At 41.2% G+C, this 18816-nt stretch overlaps 1 protein-coding gene across 18 annotated transcripts in view; it reads right to left on the reverse strand.

Annotated features, from left to right (window-relative positions):
* Positions 1 to 18816, reverse strand: part of EHBP1 (EH domain binding protein 1) — a 298811-nt gene that overhangs the window by 139293 nt on the left and 140702 nt on the right. For 13 of the 18 annotated variants that reach the window (XM_084798375.1, XM_084798377.1, XM_084798376.1 and 10 more), the window contains exons 8-9: positions 2742 to 2846; positions 2023 to 2145 (exon numbers count right to left, since the gene is read on the reverse strand). In XM_084798375.1, the coding sequence (XP_084654501.1) occupies positions 2023 to 2145; positions 2742 to 2846 (228 nt within the window). The remainder of the gene's footprint in view (positions 1 to 2022; positions 2146 to 2741; positions 2847 to 18816) is intronic. The other 5 variants (XM_084798374.1, XM_084798373.1, XM_084798370.1 and 2 more) reach the window with 1 other exon arrangement.

An 18816-nucleotide genomic window follows, 5' to 3' on the forward strand; every position in this document is an offset into this window, starting at 1 on the left:
ATGAGTCATTGAAGCATTAAAGGTTTTTGAAAAAAGTGAATGAATGAATGAATGAATGAGACTTAAAACTGTAAAAATATCTAAACAGCTACAATACATTTTTCTCCTTCAAACACTTTTCTTGGGGGCTGGAGAGATGGCTCAGCGGTTAAGAGCACTGTTTGCTCTTCCAAAGGTCCTGAGTTCAATTCCCAGCAACCACATGATGGCTCACAGCCACCTATAATGAGATCTGGTGTCCTCTTCTGGCCTGCAGGTATTCACGCAGGCAGAATACTGTATACATAATAAATAAATCTTTTAAAAAAAACTTTTCTTTATTGAAGATACAAATTTTGAATTGGTAAAAAATTATTTTTGGGAAATACTTATTCTAAAATTTCTAGTGGCATACAGTAAAAGGAATAATAGCTTCTATATATTTTATTAATGTTATACACATAAGTAAAAGTTTTGAATAAGGTTAGCTTACTGTTTCCAAACAGAAATTAGCAATCTCGTGTGATGTCACATAACAGTTCTAGATGACTACTCTTTCCACAAAGTGGTTTCACAATATTTAGCAAAGTTACATATTTAATTTTAAAATGAAAAGTCCAAATGCTGGTATCTTGAAACAATTTCATAATATTTTTGAACATACTTACTCAGAAATGTGCAATACATAATCAAAACAACATGTACGGTCAAAAGATGTGACCATTCACCTCAACTTCAGGTCACTGGAGTTCGCTGAGCCTTAGCAATCTAATCTATATAAAAGTGGTTGCCTCTCAGACTTACTATAAATTTACTTTAACATTTATTAGTATCTTAAATATGTTCATAATCTATAGCTCAGAAGCAAAATTAAACCTCAGTAACTTAAGCTGACTAATTTGGAGTGAAGTAAGGAAGCAATGAAAAAGAAAGGATCATAAAATGCGGCTGCCCTGGAGGAGTGATTCCTGAAGTGAAACGGCTCTCATCCCGAAAGTCAGTCCAAAATTACTTAAAGCTCATAAAGATTGCATAAGAGCAGCCCGAAAGATGTAAACAGTAGTTAATCATCCTTGCGTTTACTCTGAGCAAGGAGTTTAATTAAACAGCAGTCTCACTCCTTCAACAGCCCTTACTCAAGCATTAAGAGTTTAAAATGACTTGGTAAGAAATATGATTTAAGGGGAAAACTTTTGGATTTATTCCTTACAAAACAGGAGTATGCATGTGCATGGGCGTAGGCGTGTGCTTGCGTGTGTGCCTAAGTGGTTCTCCCTTCCCTGCTCCATGCTATCACACACATACTGTCACTCACTGCCACTACTGACTGTGACACTCAGCCCGAGACATGCAGCGGGGCAAGTAGCTGGACATGAGAGGGGAGGAAAGCTCCCTCTACCTCACAGTATCAGTCTGTCCCACAGCGTGGCTTCGCCGCTGTGCCTGGGAACGCGGGTTTAGAATAACTACAGGTAAAACAGTGCTATCCCAATGTTAGACCTTTACTATCTTTTTTCATCAAAGTGATAGAAAGGGATTAATAAATGATCAACTGTGCTAGGCATGGTGCTGCACGCCTTTAATCCCAGCACTCGGGAGGCAGAGGCAAGCAGATCACTGAGTTCGAGGCCAGCCTGGTCTACAAAGCAAGTCCAAGATAGCCAAGGCTACACAGAGAAACCCTGTCTCGAAAAACCGTAGTAGTAGTAGTAGTAGTAGTAGTAGTAGTAGTAGTAGTAGTAGTAGTAGTAGTAGTAATAATAATAATAATAATAATAATAATAATAATAATAATAATAATATCAACTGCAAGTGGTATTAAATGCAGTAATATTTTGAATAACAACTGCTTTTTGAGAAAAAAAATGCCCTCCCTGCTCAAGAAAATGCAACTATACAAGGACTTTTTGTGAGTGTCTGTATTAATTACCATTTGCTACAAAAAGAAGCTTCTCTGATGGTGTTAAGCAATGCACTGATCTCTAGCAATAGGTCACTAGGAGGCACTTTATTGCAAAATAAGAGTGGAGACACACATGTTACCTTCTGAGTCTGGATCTCCAAATGGATTTAATTCTGTTACATCTGGTTCATCGAATGGATTTGTATTCACAGTGGCCAAGTCCTTTTGTGCGTCATCCAGAAAGTTAAGTGTGTTGATAAGTTCTGAAAATAAATGCATGTGTAAAGCTCATCACAGTTATTACCAATTATGAGTTTTGGTAATTCATGAGACATGTCAACATATTAAAATTCACATAAATAACACCTGCAAATAATAAGACAGTATTTTATGGGTGGCAGAATGTCATTTGAGTATTTTGTAGTACACCAACATTTGAAAATAAACCATAAGGGACATATTTAACATGGGAATCACATCGGATAATGAACTATAGTAAAGAATCTTTCTATGTCAACTAAACTTGATTTTTCAGTGCTGACTAGACTTGTAGAGAAATATAGACACAAATATCCTAAAGAGTGTATTATAATAGTAAGCTCAATAAAGAAGCAGCACGCTACATGGTTAAGAATACGCAGAAGATGATTCAGATTAACTCATACCAAGAAATTTGCTAACAAACTTGTTAACCATAAGGTCTGCTGTCTTGTTGCCTGCTGGTGCACTACAAATTACCAAAGAGAACATCCAAGGAATTACACAATGACAAAACTGACAGCTAGGCAGACAGAAGTGAGAACGTAGCAAGTCACAGTGAACACAGGCAGTCGGAAGCAGAGGGAGAAGAGCTTTGGACCTTCAGAGGAACTGGCTGATTTAGCTGAAGGCATATTTGCTTGCTTTACGCAGTCATCTTGATCTTCATCTAAGCTGCTCAGAGCATTCAACTGGTTTACAATTTCTGTAAACAGAGACCAGTCAAGACAAACGTAAGGTCAGGTCACGTGAGTAAGGAGCAGCAGAGGCATGCTGTTATCAAAACCAGAAAGGAGACATCTGATTAATCAAGAAGCATTCAGAAGTGTTACTTTGATAAACCATAACAAAGATAAATAACTAGACATTGCTGCAATCATTTTACTAGGAACAGTTTTATTAGTAGCGTACTCACTATGTTAATAGACACGAAACATTCACAATAAATAATCTAACAGGTCTGTACTGGACTTCAGCAACTCTTAGAAACAGCAATGAACATCTTCATAGTCACTATTTGTCTTGCAAAATTATTAATATACACCAAAGACTTTAAGACTATCTCTATAGGAATAAAGTACAAAGTAATTCTTTGTGTTTATTATATTAAAAATTAGCAAGGAAGGACTAAAAGCAGGAAGTGGCTCTTTTCTCCTTCTGAAGTACACTACTTACCCCATAAGAGGCAGTCTGAAGACAAAGATAAAGAAGAAAACCACAGAACTTACTTGTATATGAAAGTTGTTTTTATACATAAATCATAAACTAAATAAAAAGGCCTCCCTAGGGTCCCCTGCTTAGTGCTCAGCATTTCCAAAGCTAGGCCTAGGAAAATGTTATATACGAAGATAGACCAGACAGATCCAGACCATTTTGTGGAAAATGAAGAAAACAGAAATTATAGTAGTTTCAATTTAATATCAATACATCTGTTCTTTAGCACTATAAATCTAAATTAGCAATCAACTTCATTTGAACTACATCAAAAACTGTTTGTGAGAGGCTTGTCTTCATACACTGAATTTTTTGAACAGATTAGTATTTGTTAATCTGTGTCAAAGCTTCTTCTTGGGAAACAAGGATAAAGAGACACATGCATGGTATTGTTCCCAGAGAATTTACATTCTACAAAGACACTAATAAATAATATTGAAACATACTTAATAAGTAACTACCAAAATATTGGGCTTTCAGAAATGTTATATTTGAAAAAATTCATATTTAAAAATCAATAAGCTTATCAATTCCCTATATCCAAATGAGAAAATATATTTTGTGTGAATAAAACTGCTTTAGTTAGTAAAAGTCAACCACTGAAAACATGGAATGAACAAAATTAAACCCAACTCCACTCTGCCACTTTCTGAAGAGTGGGGAAGAGGCAAACTTGTGTCTGACTGGAAAATGCTTTCTTTAATAATTCTTTTAAAAAATCTTTGTCACATTTCTTTATTTTACGGCAGCAGGGTGGATGTGTGTGACATAGCATGTCTGGTAGAGGTAAGGGACAAGTTGCAGAAGTTGGCTCTCTTCTCCTGTCATGAGGGTCCTCAGAGCTAAACTAAGTTCCTGAGCATGGCAGCAAGCTCCCTTCCCCACTAAGTCATCTCTCTAGCCCTTACTGTGCTAAAAACATTAAAGGAAAGAAATTGAACACTATTTTGATTTAATCGTGTGTGTATGTGTGTATCTGTGTGAGCATGTGCACAGGTTAGTGCAAAAGGCCACAAATTCCAGAAGAAAGTGTCAGGTCCCCTGGGTCTGGGCCTCTAGATGTGGGTGCAGAGGATGAACTCAAATACCCGGAAAAGGACCATCTGTCCGAAAGCACGCAGCCATCTCTTCAGCCCACTGGGGTCATGGCTTTACATTCAGTAGGAAAGTTTTGTAAAAAACTTAGTAGTTTTTGTAAAAAGCAGAATGACTTGGAGGAGTTGCAATGTCAAAGTATTTACTCCTCATTTCTAAGTTTTTTTTTTATTTATGGCTAGTTGTATAATTTTTTTTAATTCTGAAAATGATGTATTTTTAACTTTGAAAAATGAGCAACAAGGAAACAATGCCAGCAGCTGAGATGCATTAGGCAGAAGAAAGTTTACACATGTTATCAGTCAGCCTCACTAACAGCCTGTGGTGACAGGGCTAATGTGCGTGGTCCATCTTGTACATTAGTGTTGCTTATTTGCCTACACTTCCAAGTGTGTAATTACTTGGTTGAAGATTTTTAAATAATACTCAAAAACTTACAGTTTTCTTTATGTAGCTTGGGCATTTTAAGTTATTCTACGTTTACAAATCTAATCTTAAAGAACATAAATCCACCGCTAATTAAGAATCTTTAAGATAGCAGTAAAACCCTGAAGACGTGTTGCTACGTGTTTACTACATGAAGATGTTCCTTGGAGTTTTAAATATAATATATTCAAATATCACCAAAGTGAGCCTTCTAGGAAACTATTATTTACATTATAATTTTTCTAAATGTTTCAAATATTTCCTCCCTCTCAGCATGTTTTTTGGTAATATTTAAAACCAACGGTGACTATTTCTTCACTAACAACCCAAAGCAATTATTTTTTTCCATTCTTTTTGCTAATGACAAATCATCCTGTCCTTCCTAGTCTCATGGATTTATCCAAAACTGAAATAAATCCTCACTTCACTCCTAAAACTTTTGTTTCAAGGATTTTTTTCATATTAGTGGAACGAAGAGGTAAACATGACTATCTATACCAATATTCCTTATGTGCAACATAAATGTTAATCAAAAATTTCTAAGTCTTCAGAGAGGACTATTTATTATCTATCACCTATTTATTAAATGCCTATGTATCTGAGCTAGTGCTGCTCTATCTATGTACCTGAGCTAGTGCTGCTCTATGTACCTGAGCTAGTGCTGCTCTATCTATGTACCTGAGCTAGTGCTGCTCTATCTATGTACCTGAGCTAGTGCTGCTCTATGTATCTGAGCTAGTGCTGCTCTATCTATGTACCTGAGCTAGTGCTGCTCTATCTATGTACTTGAGCTAGTGCTGCTCTATCTATGTACCTGAGCTAGTGCTGCTCTATCTATGTGTCTGAGCTAGTGCTGCTCTATCTATGTACCTGAGCTAGTGCTGCTCTATCTATGTACTTGAGCTAGTGCTGCTCTATCTATGTACCTGAGCTAGTGCTGCTCTATCTATGTGTCTGAGCTAGTGCTGCTCTATCTATGTACCTGAGCTAGTGCTGCTCTATCTATGTACTTGAGCTAGTGCTGCTCTATCTATGTACCTGAGCTAGTGCTGCTCTATCTATGTACCTGAGCTAGTGATGCTCTATCTATGTGTCTGAGCTAGTGCTGCTCTATCTATGTACCTGAGCTAGCGCTGCTCTATCTATGTACCTGAGCTAGCGCTGCTCTATCTATGTACTTGAGCTAGTGCTGCTCTATCTATGTACCTGAGCTAGTGCTGCTCTATCTATGTACCTGAGCTAGTGCTGCTCTATGTACCTGAGCTAGTGCTGCTCTATCTATGTGCCTGAGCTAGTGCTGCTCTATCTATGTACCTGAGCTAGTGCTGCTCTATCTATGTACTTGAGCTAGTGCTGCTCTATCTATGTACCTGAGCTAGTGCTGCTCTATCTATGTACCTGAGCTAGTGATGCTCTATCTATGTACCTGAGCTAGTGCTGCTCTATCTATGTACCTGAGCTAGTGCTGCTCTATCTATGTACCTGAGCTAGTGCTGCTCTATCTATGTACCTGAGCTAGTGCTGCTCTATGTACCTGAGCTAGTGCTGCTCTATCTATGTGCCTGAGCTAGTGCTGCTCTATCTATGTACCTGAGCTAGCGCTGCTCTATCTATGTACCTGAGCTAGCGCTGCTCTATCTATGTACTTGAGCTAGTGCTGCTCTATCTATGTACCTGAGCTAGTGCTGCTCTATCTATGTACCTGAGCTAGTGCTGCTCTATCTATGTACCTGAGCTAGTGCTGCTCTATGTACCTGAGCTAGTGCTGCTCTATCTATGTGCCTGAGCTAGCGCTGCTCTATCTATGTGCCTGAGCTAGTGCTGCTCTATCTATGTGTCTGAGCTAGTGCTGCTCTATCTATGTACCTGAGCTAGTGCTGCTCTATGTACCTGAGCTAGTGCTGCTCTATCTATGTGCCTGAGCTAGTGCTGCTCTATCTATGTACCTGAGCTAGTGCTGCTCTATCTATGTGCCTGAGCTAGTGCTGCTCTATCTATGTGTCTGAGCTAGTGCTGCTCTATCTATGTACCTGAGCTAGTGCTGCTCTATCTATGTGCCTGAGCTAGTGCTGCTCTATCTATGTGTCTGAGCTAGTGCTGCTCTATCTATGTACCTGAGCTAGTGCTGCTCTATCTATGTACCTGAGCTAGTGCTGCTCTATCTATGTACCTGAGCTAGTGCTGCTCTATCTATGTACCTGAGCTAGTGCTGCTCTATGTACCTGAGCTAGTGCTGCTCTATCTATGTGCCTGAGCTAGCGCTGCTCTATCTATGTGTCTGAGCTAGTGCTGCTCTATCTATGTACCTGAGCTAGCGCTGCTCTATCTATGTACCTGAGCTAGCGCTGCTCTATCTATGTACCTGAGCTAGCGCTGCTCTATCTATGTACCTGAGCTAGTGCTGCTCTATCTATGTGTCTGAGCTAGTGCTGCTCTATCTATGTGCCTGAGCTAGTGCTGCTCTATCTATGTACCTGAGCTAGTGCTGCTCTATCTATGTACCTGAGCTAGTGCTGCTCTATCTATGTGTCTGAGCTAGTGCTGCTCTATCTATGTGTCTGAGCTAGTGCTGCTCTATCTATGTGCCTGAGCTAGCGCTGCTCTATCTATGTACCTGAGCTAGTGCTGCTCTATCTATGTACCTGAGCTAGTGCTGCTCTATGTATGTGCCTGAGCTAGTGCTGCTCTATCTATGTACCTGAGCTAGCGCTGCTCTATCTATGTACCTGAGCTAGTGCTGCTCTATCTATGTGCCTGAGCTAGTGCTGCTCTATGTATGTGCCTGAGCTAGTGCTGCTCTATCTATGTGCCTGAGCTAGTGCTGCTCTATCTATGTACCTGAGCTAGTGCTGCTCTATCTATGTACCTGAGCTAGTGCTGCTCTATCTATGTACCTGAGCTAGTGCTGCTCTATCTATGTACCTGAGCTAGTGCTGCTCTATCTATGTACCTGAGCTAGTGCTGCTCTATCTATGTACTTGAGCTAGTGATGCTCTATCTATGTACCTGAGCTAGTGCTGCTCTATCTATGTACTTGAGCTAGTGATGCTCTATCTATGTACCTGAGCTAGTGCTGCTCTATCTATGTACTTGAGCTAGTGATGCTCTATCTATGTACCTGAGCTAGTGCTGCTCTATCTATGTGCCTGAGCTAGTGCTGCTCTATCTATGTACCTGAGCTAGTGCTGCTCTATCTATGTGCCTGAGCTAGTGATGCTCTATCTATGTACCTGAGCTAGTGCTGCTCTATCTATGTGCCTGAGCTAGTGATGCTCTATCTATGTACCTGAGCTAGTGCTGCTCTATCTATGTACTTGAGCTAGTGCTGCTCTATCTATGTACCTGAGCTAGTGCTGCTCTATGTACCTGAGCTAGTGCTGCTCTATCTATGTACTTGAGCTAGTGATGCTCTATCTATGTACCTGAGCTAGTGCTGCTCTATCTATGTGCCTGAGCTAGTGATGCTCTATCTATGTACCTGAGCTAGTGCTGCTCTATCTATGTGCCTGAGCTAGTGCTGCTCTATCTATGTACTTGAGCTAGTGATGCTCTATCTATGTACCTGAGCTAGTGCTGCTCTATGTATGTGCCTGAGCTAGTGCTGCTCTATCTATGTGCCTGAGCTAGTGCTGCTCTATCTATGTACCTGAGCTAGTGCTGCTCTATCTATGTGCCTGAGCTAGTGCTGCTCTATCTATGCGCCTGAGCTAGTGCTGCTCTATGTACTTGAGCTAGTGCTGCTCTATGTGCCTTTAGGCTTTAGGGACAGACTGCGAGTAAAGCAGTGCTGTGGACATGATGAGTGCTATGAAAGAGGCCACACTGAACACTCAATATAACAGAAGAAGCAGTCCCAGGTCAGACTGCCTCCTGGAGTTTTACCTGCAGGTGAGCTAACACAGACTAAAAGATATCATCATCATCATCATCAACAACAACAACAACGGAGGACATTCCCTGAGCATAAAAGGAAACAAAGGGAACTTGACTTACGTCAGGGGTAGAGAAGTGATGAGGCTGGCAACTGCTCAATCATGAACAGTCCTCAGTGATGCAACTGAGCCATGTGAACTTTGCTCTGAGAGCTGGAGGCAGCCACGGCAAGATGCAATGGGCCCTTGACAAACCAGCTGGTGTTTTGGGGTGGCTGCAGAGAGTAGCCCTTGCACTGTGACCAGAGCTACTTAACTGGGAACAGTTGTGACACTTCCTATGAAAATATTTCAGCTGTTGGCTGCAATGTGGGCGTGGAGCCTGACATTTCTAGTTTTGTTACATAGTTTTCCTTCTGGAAGAGTGCTTTTCTGTTTCTTCCAAATCACCAAATTAATTTTCCCTTTAATCGGAAAAAGTTAAAAACTGCAATAAGATTTGGTGACTGTGCATGCTTGGGAAATATTAACAATGCTATGTGTGATGAACTCAGAGAAAGCACTTGTAGAAGTGTACTTCCTGGTCTTGACTGCTCTACACTGGTGCAACTAAGGGAAATGAAATTAGGGGCAGGCAATCGAAGCAAGGGGTCAAGTCATTTGCGACTTTTCTTTACTGTTAGAAGTTAAAAGAAGATAGAAATTGACCGACAGATTATCACATCGAAAAAAGGGGGAATGGGAAGGCAGCGCGAAGACAGGTGGCTGCTTCCTTTTAAGAAAGCCTGTAGGGTAAGTTAAAGGAAAAAGATAAACTGCCTAGAGCTAGCGCAACCTGACACACTTGCATCATCCTCATTCTTTTAAGTATAACTAGATTTAGTAGCAATATATCTTATTTTAAGATAGCCCAAAATAGTAACACTTCAACTTCCTGGCAAAGATCAAGGTCAAAAAGATGTCACTTTCCTCAAAGGCTTAAGCCTGTAAACATTTGATTTATGGATACATCTAACAGGTTTAGTAATGCTCTTTCCAAATAGCAGCAAATCATAATGGAGACGGAAGGCAGAGACTGCCTCAAGCAGACAAACAGCTACTGAGCATTCATTCTCCTTACGTTTTCAATAGGTCCCAAACTGTTCCCCTCAACAGCTCATAGGCAGGATTAAGCGCTCCCCGACCCTCAAATACTATTCCATGTTTGTCTGGCCAATCTTTCTACCCAAGTTTCATAAACAGCACATATTAAAAACATAGGCATCTGTGATTTTTTTAAGTGTGTGTGTGTGTCCTCGTAGAACCCAGGAGAGTGTATTAAATACAGTAGGGCTGGAGTCACAGGTTGCTATGAATTGCTGCCCAACTTGAGTGCTACAGACTAAACTTGAGTTCTCTGAAATATTAAACAAGTGCTCTTAACTGCCAACCCATCTCTCTAGCCCCAGAATTCTGTAATTTTTCACCCATCCTTAACATTCAACTAACTCTAAGTTGCATTCCCTCCCCCCACCCCCACCTACCCACACACACACCTTTCATCTTCCTCCTTGACGCTGCTCTGAGCCGGCACATGTCTGTGTGTGTCTGTGTGTGTCTGTGTCTGTGTGTGTCTGTGTGTGTCTGTGTGTGTCTGTGTGTGTCTGTATGATTGGAAGTCAGGGTCTCACTATATAGGCCAGACTTGCCTTGAATTTGCAGTGATCTTCTTGCTACAGCTTCATGGGTGTTAAGACCGCGTGTATATGCCACTGTGTATATGCCACTGTGTATATGCCACTGTGTATATGCCACTGTGTATATGCCACTGTGCCTGGCTCTCACCAATGTAAACTATAACTGTCATAATTATGTCAGTAAGAAACGAGAAATAACCTGGTGTTGTCTAGAAGCTTCACTCCTGTTGGCTAGCATTCATTGTGCTGGACATTGCTATACATGCGACCAGAAGAGAAAGGTAATATTAACCAGCCACACCCTGTGAGCTGTAATAGTAACCTGCCTGGAAGACACACTCACTGATGCAACAATGGTACAAACAATATAGGGATAACCAACAATCTTTTTAGACTTAAGGCCTGCTCCATGAGATGGGACCTATATTTGATACAGTTAATGAGGCTATAAACTTGAAAATACACAGATAAAATCTACTATTTTTCTCCTAAGGGAGCACAGCAATAAAATGACTCCTAATAACATATTGTTATCCTCATAGATCAGTGCAGCATTCCATCCTCTTCAGAGAAGCTTCTTGAAGTAGAGGATAATTAATAACAGAGAGACCCACAACTGGGCAGTGCACAGAGAGTGAGAGGTTCTCCAGCACTCCTCGCTAGCTGGGAAGCCTTACTGCATCCCTTCCCTTAAGACTCAGCAAACTATGTATGTAGAGGTGGTGAGGCAGCATTTCCCAGACACAACAGGCAGATGAACGTATGAACCCACAGTCTATGACAGTAAGCACAGAGCCTGTACCAATTCAAGCCAGATGAAATCCCAGAACAGAAAAGGGGAAATGGAAACCAAGTCTTATGCCTAACCGAGCCTCGCTTGGCAATTGATAGCTTCCAGGAGAGGGGAAAATCCATGCTGAGGGCACCAACCACACCCCAGGTGATGACGCCCTGTGGGAACAGAGGAAGGATATATAATCTACATATTTTAAATGGAAATTAAAAATTGCTCTATTTTAGAAATGAGGCCTGTATTAGATACTTTGTAGCTACTGCTGTTGTCATTTTGCTGTTTCTTCAGACAAAGGCTGTGCAGCACAGACTGCCCTCAGACTTGCTGTGTAGCTGAGCACAGCTCTGAGCTTTGGATGCTCTTGCCTCTACCTCCCCAGTGCAGGAACTGGAGGCCAGGGCTGCTATTTCAGGCTTAACCACTGTTTTCTAACCTAGGAATCACTCCTTTATTTTCTTAATCATCTACATAATAAGTTTTTATTTTAAGAAAAATCTACTTCATTAATTTTTTAAAATTTATTTCTTGGCTATTAGAAATAGTTCCTTGACTTCTGGTGAGTTTAAATTCCCGAAAAGTCATTGTATATTCAAAACGTTCTTAAAAGACCTGACTTACGAATGCCACATCTTAGCAACATGGTACACCGCACAAAGCCCTGGCTGCTCATCCCTGCAGTGACACGGCTGACTGGTAGGTACAGCTCTCGACAGCTAATCCTGCTCATCTGTTTACCTCATCTATGGCAACACTATGCTATCTCTACAGCAAATCTCCAAGTTGGTGGTGTTAGTAATACTATTAATATGTTTCATTTCTCCCCATTTGTGTGTTCCCAGGGTTTGTTTGTTGTTTTTGTTTGTTTGCTTTTAGTATATTTTAAAATCAACTTTTAAAATTTGGGGTTTGTTTTAAGACCTGTTAGGATTATAACTGAACTTGAATCTATAGGTTGATTTAGGGAGAAGTAACAATTTTGAGTTTTCAAATCTATGAATTTAGAACTATCCCTCCACTTAGTAAAGCTTTTTTTTTTAATTACTTTCAATATAGTATTAAACTACTACACAGGTTTTTTACCTTTTTCACTCATTTATTTCTAAGTAATCCATGGATTGGGGGGTAGGGGTGGAGTCAAGATAGGGTTTCTCTGTGTAGCCCTGGGTGTCCCGGAACTCACTCTTTAGACCAGGCTGGCTTTGAACTCTGCCTCCCAAGTGCTGGGATTAAATGCATACACCACCCCACTAGCATCAGCACCAGCACCCTCTCCCACTACCTCCGCTGCCACCCCCCACGCCCTCTCCCACCTCCCCAACCTCACCTCATCCTCCACCCCCACCATCATCACCCCCGCCACCATCACCCCCGCCACCATCACCCCCGCCACCATCACCCCCGCCATCATCACCCCCGCCACCATCACCCCCGCCACCATCACCCCCGCCACCATCACCCCCGCCACCATCACCCCCGCCACCATCACCCCCGCCACCATCACCCCCGCCACCATCACCCCCGCCACCATCACCCCCGCCACCATCACCCCCGCCACCATCACCCCCGCCACCATCACCCCCGCCACCATCACCCCCGCCACCATCACCCCCGCCACCATCACCCCCGCCACCATCACCCCCGCCACCATCACCCCCGCCACCATCACCCCCGCCACCATCACCCCCGCCACCATCACCCCCGCCACCATCACCCCCGCCACCATCACCCCCGCCACCATCACCCCCGCCACCATCACCCCCGCCACCATCACCCCCGCCACCATCACCCCCGCCACCATCACCCCCGCCACCATCACCCCCGCCACCATCACCCCCGCCACCATCACCCCCGCCATCATCACCCCCGCCATCATCACCCCCGCCACCATCACCCCCGCCACCATCACCCCCGCCACCATCACCCCCGCCACCATCACCCCCGCCATCATCACCCCCGCCATCATCACCCCCGCCACCATCACCCCCGCCATCATCACCCCCGCCACGATCACCACCTCCCATCCCCCCACCCACCCAACCACCACCATGACCAACACCACCCTCGCCCAGGATTATTTCTTTTTAAACTTGCTTTACATGGAGTTACTATGTTAGTTTCCATATGTTCATTGTTTGTATGTAAAACTACATAGCTGTTTCTATACCATTCTCATATCTTACACAGCATATAGGTATGCTAATATGAGGTAACACACAGAAGTAGTGAGTGTAAACATGGTTGCCTCAGTCCAGTCAAGGGGCCAGTGTTCCCTAAATCAAAGTGAAGGACACTGCACTGTTATAACTTGGCTGAGAAACCTGCTCAGTTTGTGAAGCACTCCTTTCTGCATTTGTCAATATGAATATATGATGTTTTTCTTTATTTTGTAAACATGTTTCAGCAAACTTTGAATTACTAGACTACCGTCCTGGAGGAACCACACTGATGCTTGGATTAGTGTCGGCGAGCTCTTCTCCAACGCTGAGGTTTCAGCTTCTCGGATTCTTCTCCCTTCCATCTCACCCTGTTAAGCAGGTTCTCAGCGTTAGTGACTCTTCTCCACACGCTGGGGATGGGAAGCTAATCGTTCAGTCGTCACTAGGCAAGTCAGGTAGAGCTGGAGACTGAATGTGACAGAAGCCGGAAGGAACTTGTGGGTTATCTTCAGCGGCTTCCACTGTTCACCAAGATAACACCTCCAAATTCCAGACAGTGGAGAGAGTCCTGCTCCTGTCTCCTCGTAGGATTTGCAACCCCTTTGTGTTGACTTTTCAAAGTGATGTATATAGTTTGGTTTGGGGGAATTGATCTAGAATCTCTACCACTTTTCTATGCCCCGCCTTCCAACTTCCTTTATAGTGAGCTGTACCTATAAAATTCTGGCTCAAGAAGTCAGAATTGCCCCCGTTTCTCTGTTTCTATCTTTACCTTCCAATATTAATGACCATATTATAGGTTTGGGGCTCTAAAGCTCCTTACCCTTTGAATGAATTTCCAAAATACATGGGAATTTAATTTTTTTCCTGTTACTGATTGCACAGAAATGATTGTGTATCTGAACAACCTGGGCACTGTTGGTAGATGCTCAGGTAGAAATAAGCAAATTAATGGATGTAGTCTCTGACCAGAGTCTCATGTTGACTCTAAGGAACTTTCTAGCCAAAGGTGAGAGACCTACTTATCCTTACTCAGAGTCCTGGGAAGTAGGCCATTTAATCTCATAAGCCTGAGTCATACCATTATCAATTCTAGAGCTCAAATCTGTAAGTGGCAGCTCCTCTGCTACCATCTGCACTGTTAAGAGTCTTTCCCCTGAAGGTAGCCAATATGTCATTCTCTCTTCCTTGTCCCAAATTAACTTTATCAACTGTGGATTAGCAAACCCCAGGCAACACTGCTGATGGTAAAAATGAATCCTGCTTGCTGTGCTGCATATGGACGGCAGGACTCGGCGTAGACCACAGCTCTGTGCGTCTCTGGTGCGGGGAACTGGGCGTGCCCTTTCTGTGGACTCTGTGAGGTGCACTTCCAAACTACTGGAAAAAACAACAGTTCTTGTGCAGCACAAGGAATTTTAGGAAAAAGCAAATGAAAAACCACAAATCTGCTGCTATGTGAATCTTGTCTCTTTACACCCAAATTGTCACTGGTTGGTAGAAGGCAAAGAATAGAAAGGAATGATTTACTGTTTCCTGTGTAATATCCTTTCAAGTCAATCCGAGGCTGGGCTGGGTCTGTTTAGGCCATGTGAGTCTGAACATCTAAACAGACTACATGATGATCTTTTCAACAAGCTTATCAAGGCTCTTTGTAATTTTTTAGTTTTTTCAATACTGTTTCATATAAAATGTTTTAGTTGGCCTTTATTTTCTTCATGTTTACTAAAAAGGATCTTGTCATTTATCCAGATGCTTTTTCTTCCTTCTTCCTGTTTTATGTTTTGTGTGTACTTACAAATTTAACAAGGGGGCTAGTGGTGAGGATCAGGCTTTCCTAATACATGGCAGAACCGAAATTTAATCCCTAGACATCATAGGCAGCAATCAAGCAACAACAACAACAACAACAAAAAAAAACACAAGTAAACAGATTAAAAACTAAATGAAACAGATTTTAAAAAAGAAAATATATTCTTTTTTTGCAGATTCTCTCATGTTTGATTATAGTTTCTAGGACTGACTAAACCTTTCATTAAAAAGCTTTGTCTCTCTTTGCAAGGTCTATTACTTATGCTATATTTCAGGAATTTTTCTACTGTAGGTAAAAATCTTTCAGTCCAGCCACTGACATTTGCATTTGTATAGATATATTGTCACCTACCATTTCAATAAAGATTCTTGTTTGAGAGCTAGTCCCAAAATGTTTTCAGCTAGTAAGGGAGCCTATCTCAAACAGAACAGAGATTTTTTTTTTTATTAGTCCAAATATATATACCATGGATTAACCTTCTATCGAAGACTTTATGTAATTGTAGAAGATTTGTTTTGTCAATTACTACTAGTGCAAAAGCTACTTGCTGTAAGCAATTACCAATTAAATGGCTACTCTTTAGATGGCAATTTAAGATATAAGTAAAATAACTGTTAGCAGTTTATTTCTTCAGAGAAGGTTGTGTATTATATGTTCAATCTCATGATTGAACCAATTGTTTTACATAATTAATATATGCTAATTAAAAACAACTACAAAAAAAGTGCCCCTCCAGGAGATGAGGTTGGAAAGAGTCTCTCCACAAAATAAGCTGGGAAAGCTAAAAAAATAGCTATCAGAAAAGCAACAGACACTCTCAACAGCGGGGGCGCAGGGGGACCATACACAAGGCAGAAGCAACCGCAGCAGAAGCCTGGGGCAGTCTCTTCCCTGTGGCACTGACAACCTTCAGAACAGAAGACAGCACATCAATAGAATTTCTCTTGTGGCCTCGGTGCCATAACTAGAGACCCTCGTAAACTAAGACCAAAAGACAAGAGACTAAATAGCAAAACCAGACAAACAAAAATATTGTGAGACTAGAAGAGAAATCTTGAGTCAGATCTGAACAGAACTCAGGAAGCTGAAAACTCTGGCAGAACTGCTTTTCACAGATTCTTAGTGTGCACACCATTGCTAAGAGCTACACAAGATGACAGGACCTAATGCTTATCTTTCATTAATAACTATGAATATTAATGATCTTGAACTCTAGTGAAAAGACACAACTAGCAGACTGAATTTTAAAAGTAGCCTCCAAGAAACACAAACACACCTTGCTTTAAAAGAAATACATCATCTTAGAGTCAAAGGACAGAAAAGGGTATTATAGCTAAGGGAAATATGAAACACTCTGGTATAACAAACCTAGTATTTGCTTATAGCCATATATCTGATGATATTTACAAAATAGACCTCAAACAAAATCTGCAGGGGTAAAGGTCACTTTATACTGATTAAAAAAAATCATAAAGAGGATATTGTAGCTAAATACATATGTAACAGACATAGGTATACCCAAATTGCTAAAAACAATATAAGACACAAAGTTACAGATTAACTCTAACACCATGAAGTTGAATGAGTTTAATACCCCACTCTCATTGAGAAGTCACCAGGTAAATAATACCATAGACAAATGGACTTAACAGGGTTCTAGAGACCATTCCACACAAATACTGCAGTAGTTTGCATTCTTCTCAGTGGCTCTAAACTTTCTCTAAAATAGATCATATATTAGGACAAAAGCAAGTCTTAAAAAATATACATGAAAGTAGCTCTTTGTATTCTATCTGACTACAATGAAATAAAGCTAGAATCTACAGCAAGAAAAGTCACAGGAAACACAAAGTAATGGAGAGAAAACAGCACACTGAACGATAGATGGTCCACTGAAGAAATAAAAAAAAGAAAATTTAAAAATTCTTAAACTGAATGGACATAAAGACAAAATAGACCACAATCTGTAGGATCTAAGGAAAGCAATTTTGAGAAGAGTTTATAATCATAAGAGCCCACATTTAAAAAATAACTTTTAAATAAATAATTAATGATGCATTCAAGTCCCTGAGAAAACAAGAACAGGCCAAACCCAACTGAAGTAGATGAAAATAAGCACAAGGCAGATTAGTGAGATGACAGATCAAGTAAAGGTGCTTGCCAACACAGTAGGAGAGCTGACTCCTGCAATTTGTCCTCTGACACGCAAACACACACACACACACACACACACACACACACATATGCAAGCACATAAATGTAATTTTCTAAAAAAAAAAAGAGCAGATATTAATGAACAGAAATGTAAAAAACAATATAATCAATGAAAAAACTGGCTCAGGAAGACTGCCAAACACATTTTATAATGTTATGTTAAAATTAGAGAGAAGAAAATATAATGGAAAAAGAAATTTACAAATCGATCTCCTTAATGAACAGAGACACAATTTTCTCAAAATTTTGAAAACCTGAATTCAAAAACACATGAAAAAGATCACCATGATCAAGGTAGTTTCATTCCAGAGACAGAGGGATGTTTTCAACATACACAAACCAACAAATGTAACACATTACATAAACAGACTCAAGAACAGAAATCACATGATCATTTCAACAGGTGCTGAAAAGGCCTTTGGCAATTTCAACATTCCTCCATGATAAAAACTATGAAAAATAAGAACAGAGGGGGGAAAATCTCAATATAATAAAAAGTACATATGCCAGGATAAACGTAGAGTCAACATTGTGCTAAACGGGGGAAACCTAAGCATTTTCACTAAAATCAGGAGCAAGACAAAAGTGTGCACACTCTCTAGTCCATGCAGAGTCCACCAGAGTGCAGATCTGCTTTTATTTGAAAATTGCTAAGACACAAAATTAACATTAAAAATTAAATTAAAAAATGATTTATTTTGTATGCGTGGGTGTTTGCCTACATGTATTGTGCCGTGTGTGCGCGTGACGCCAACGGACGCCAGAAGATAAAGTTGGATGCCCTGCGCCTGGAGTTACGACGGCTGTGAGCCAACAAGTAGGCGCTGAGGACCGAAAGCAGGTCCTCTCTAAGAGTCAGTGCTCTTAACTGCTAACCCATCTCTCCAGCACCCAAAAGTAAGATACAAAAATCAGTAGCCTTCCTATAGACTAGTAATGAAAGTATTAAGAAAGAAATCACACGCAGGCTATCTAGGTGAGCCCTGATAGGCTGTGGTCAGGAGCCGCACCTCCCCTCCCCACCCCCTGCCCCGTCAGAGGTCTAGGGGTGGGGGGGAATAGGGTGAAAGAGGGAGGGAGAGTGGGAACAGGAAGGCACAGCAAGGGAATAACAATCGGGATGTAATATAAATAAATTATAATAAATTAAAAAATGAAAAAAAAAAGAAAGAAATCAGGAAAACAATCCTATTCCCAACCTCACCTCACCCCCAAAAAACCAGCCTTGGGATGAACCTAACCAAGGAAGTGAAAGACCTCCTACAGTGTAAAATGTAAACACTGAAAATGAAACTTGGGTTAGACACTAGAAGATGGAATAATCGCCTATGCTCACACAGCAGAAAAATTAATATTGTAAAATGATTGTTCCCTCAATCTAATGACTCGATGCAATCCTTATCACAACCCTACAAC

This window comes from Acomys minous, assembly GCF_964271855.1.
Source record: "Acomys minous genome assembly, chromosome: 10".
NCBI classification, from domain to species: domain Eukaryota; kingdom Metazoa; phylum Chordata; class Mammalia; order Rodentia; family Muridae; genus Acomys; species Acomys minous.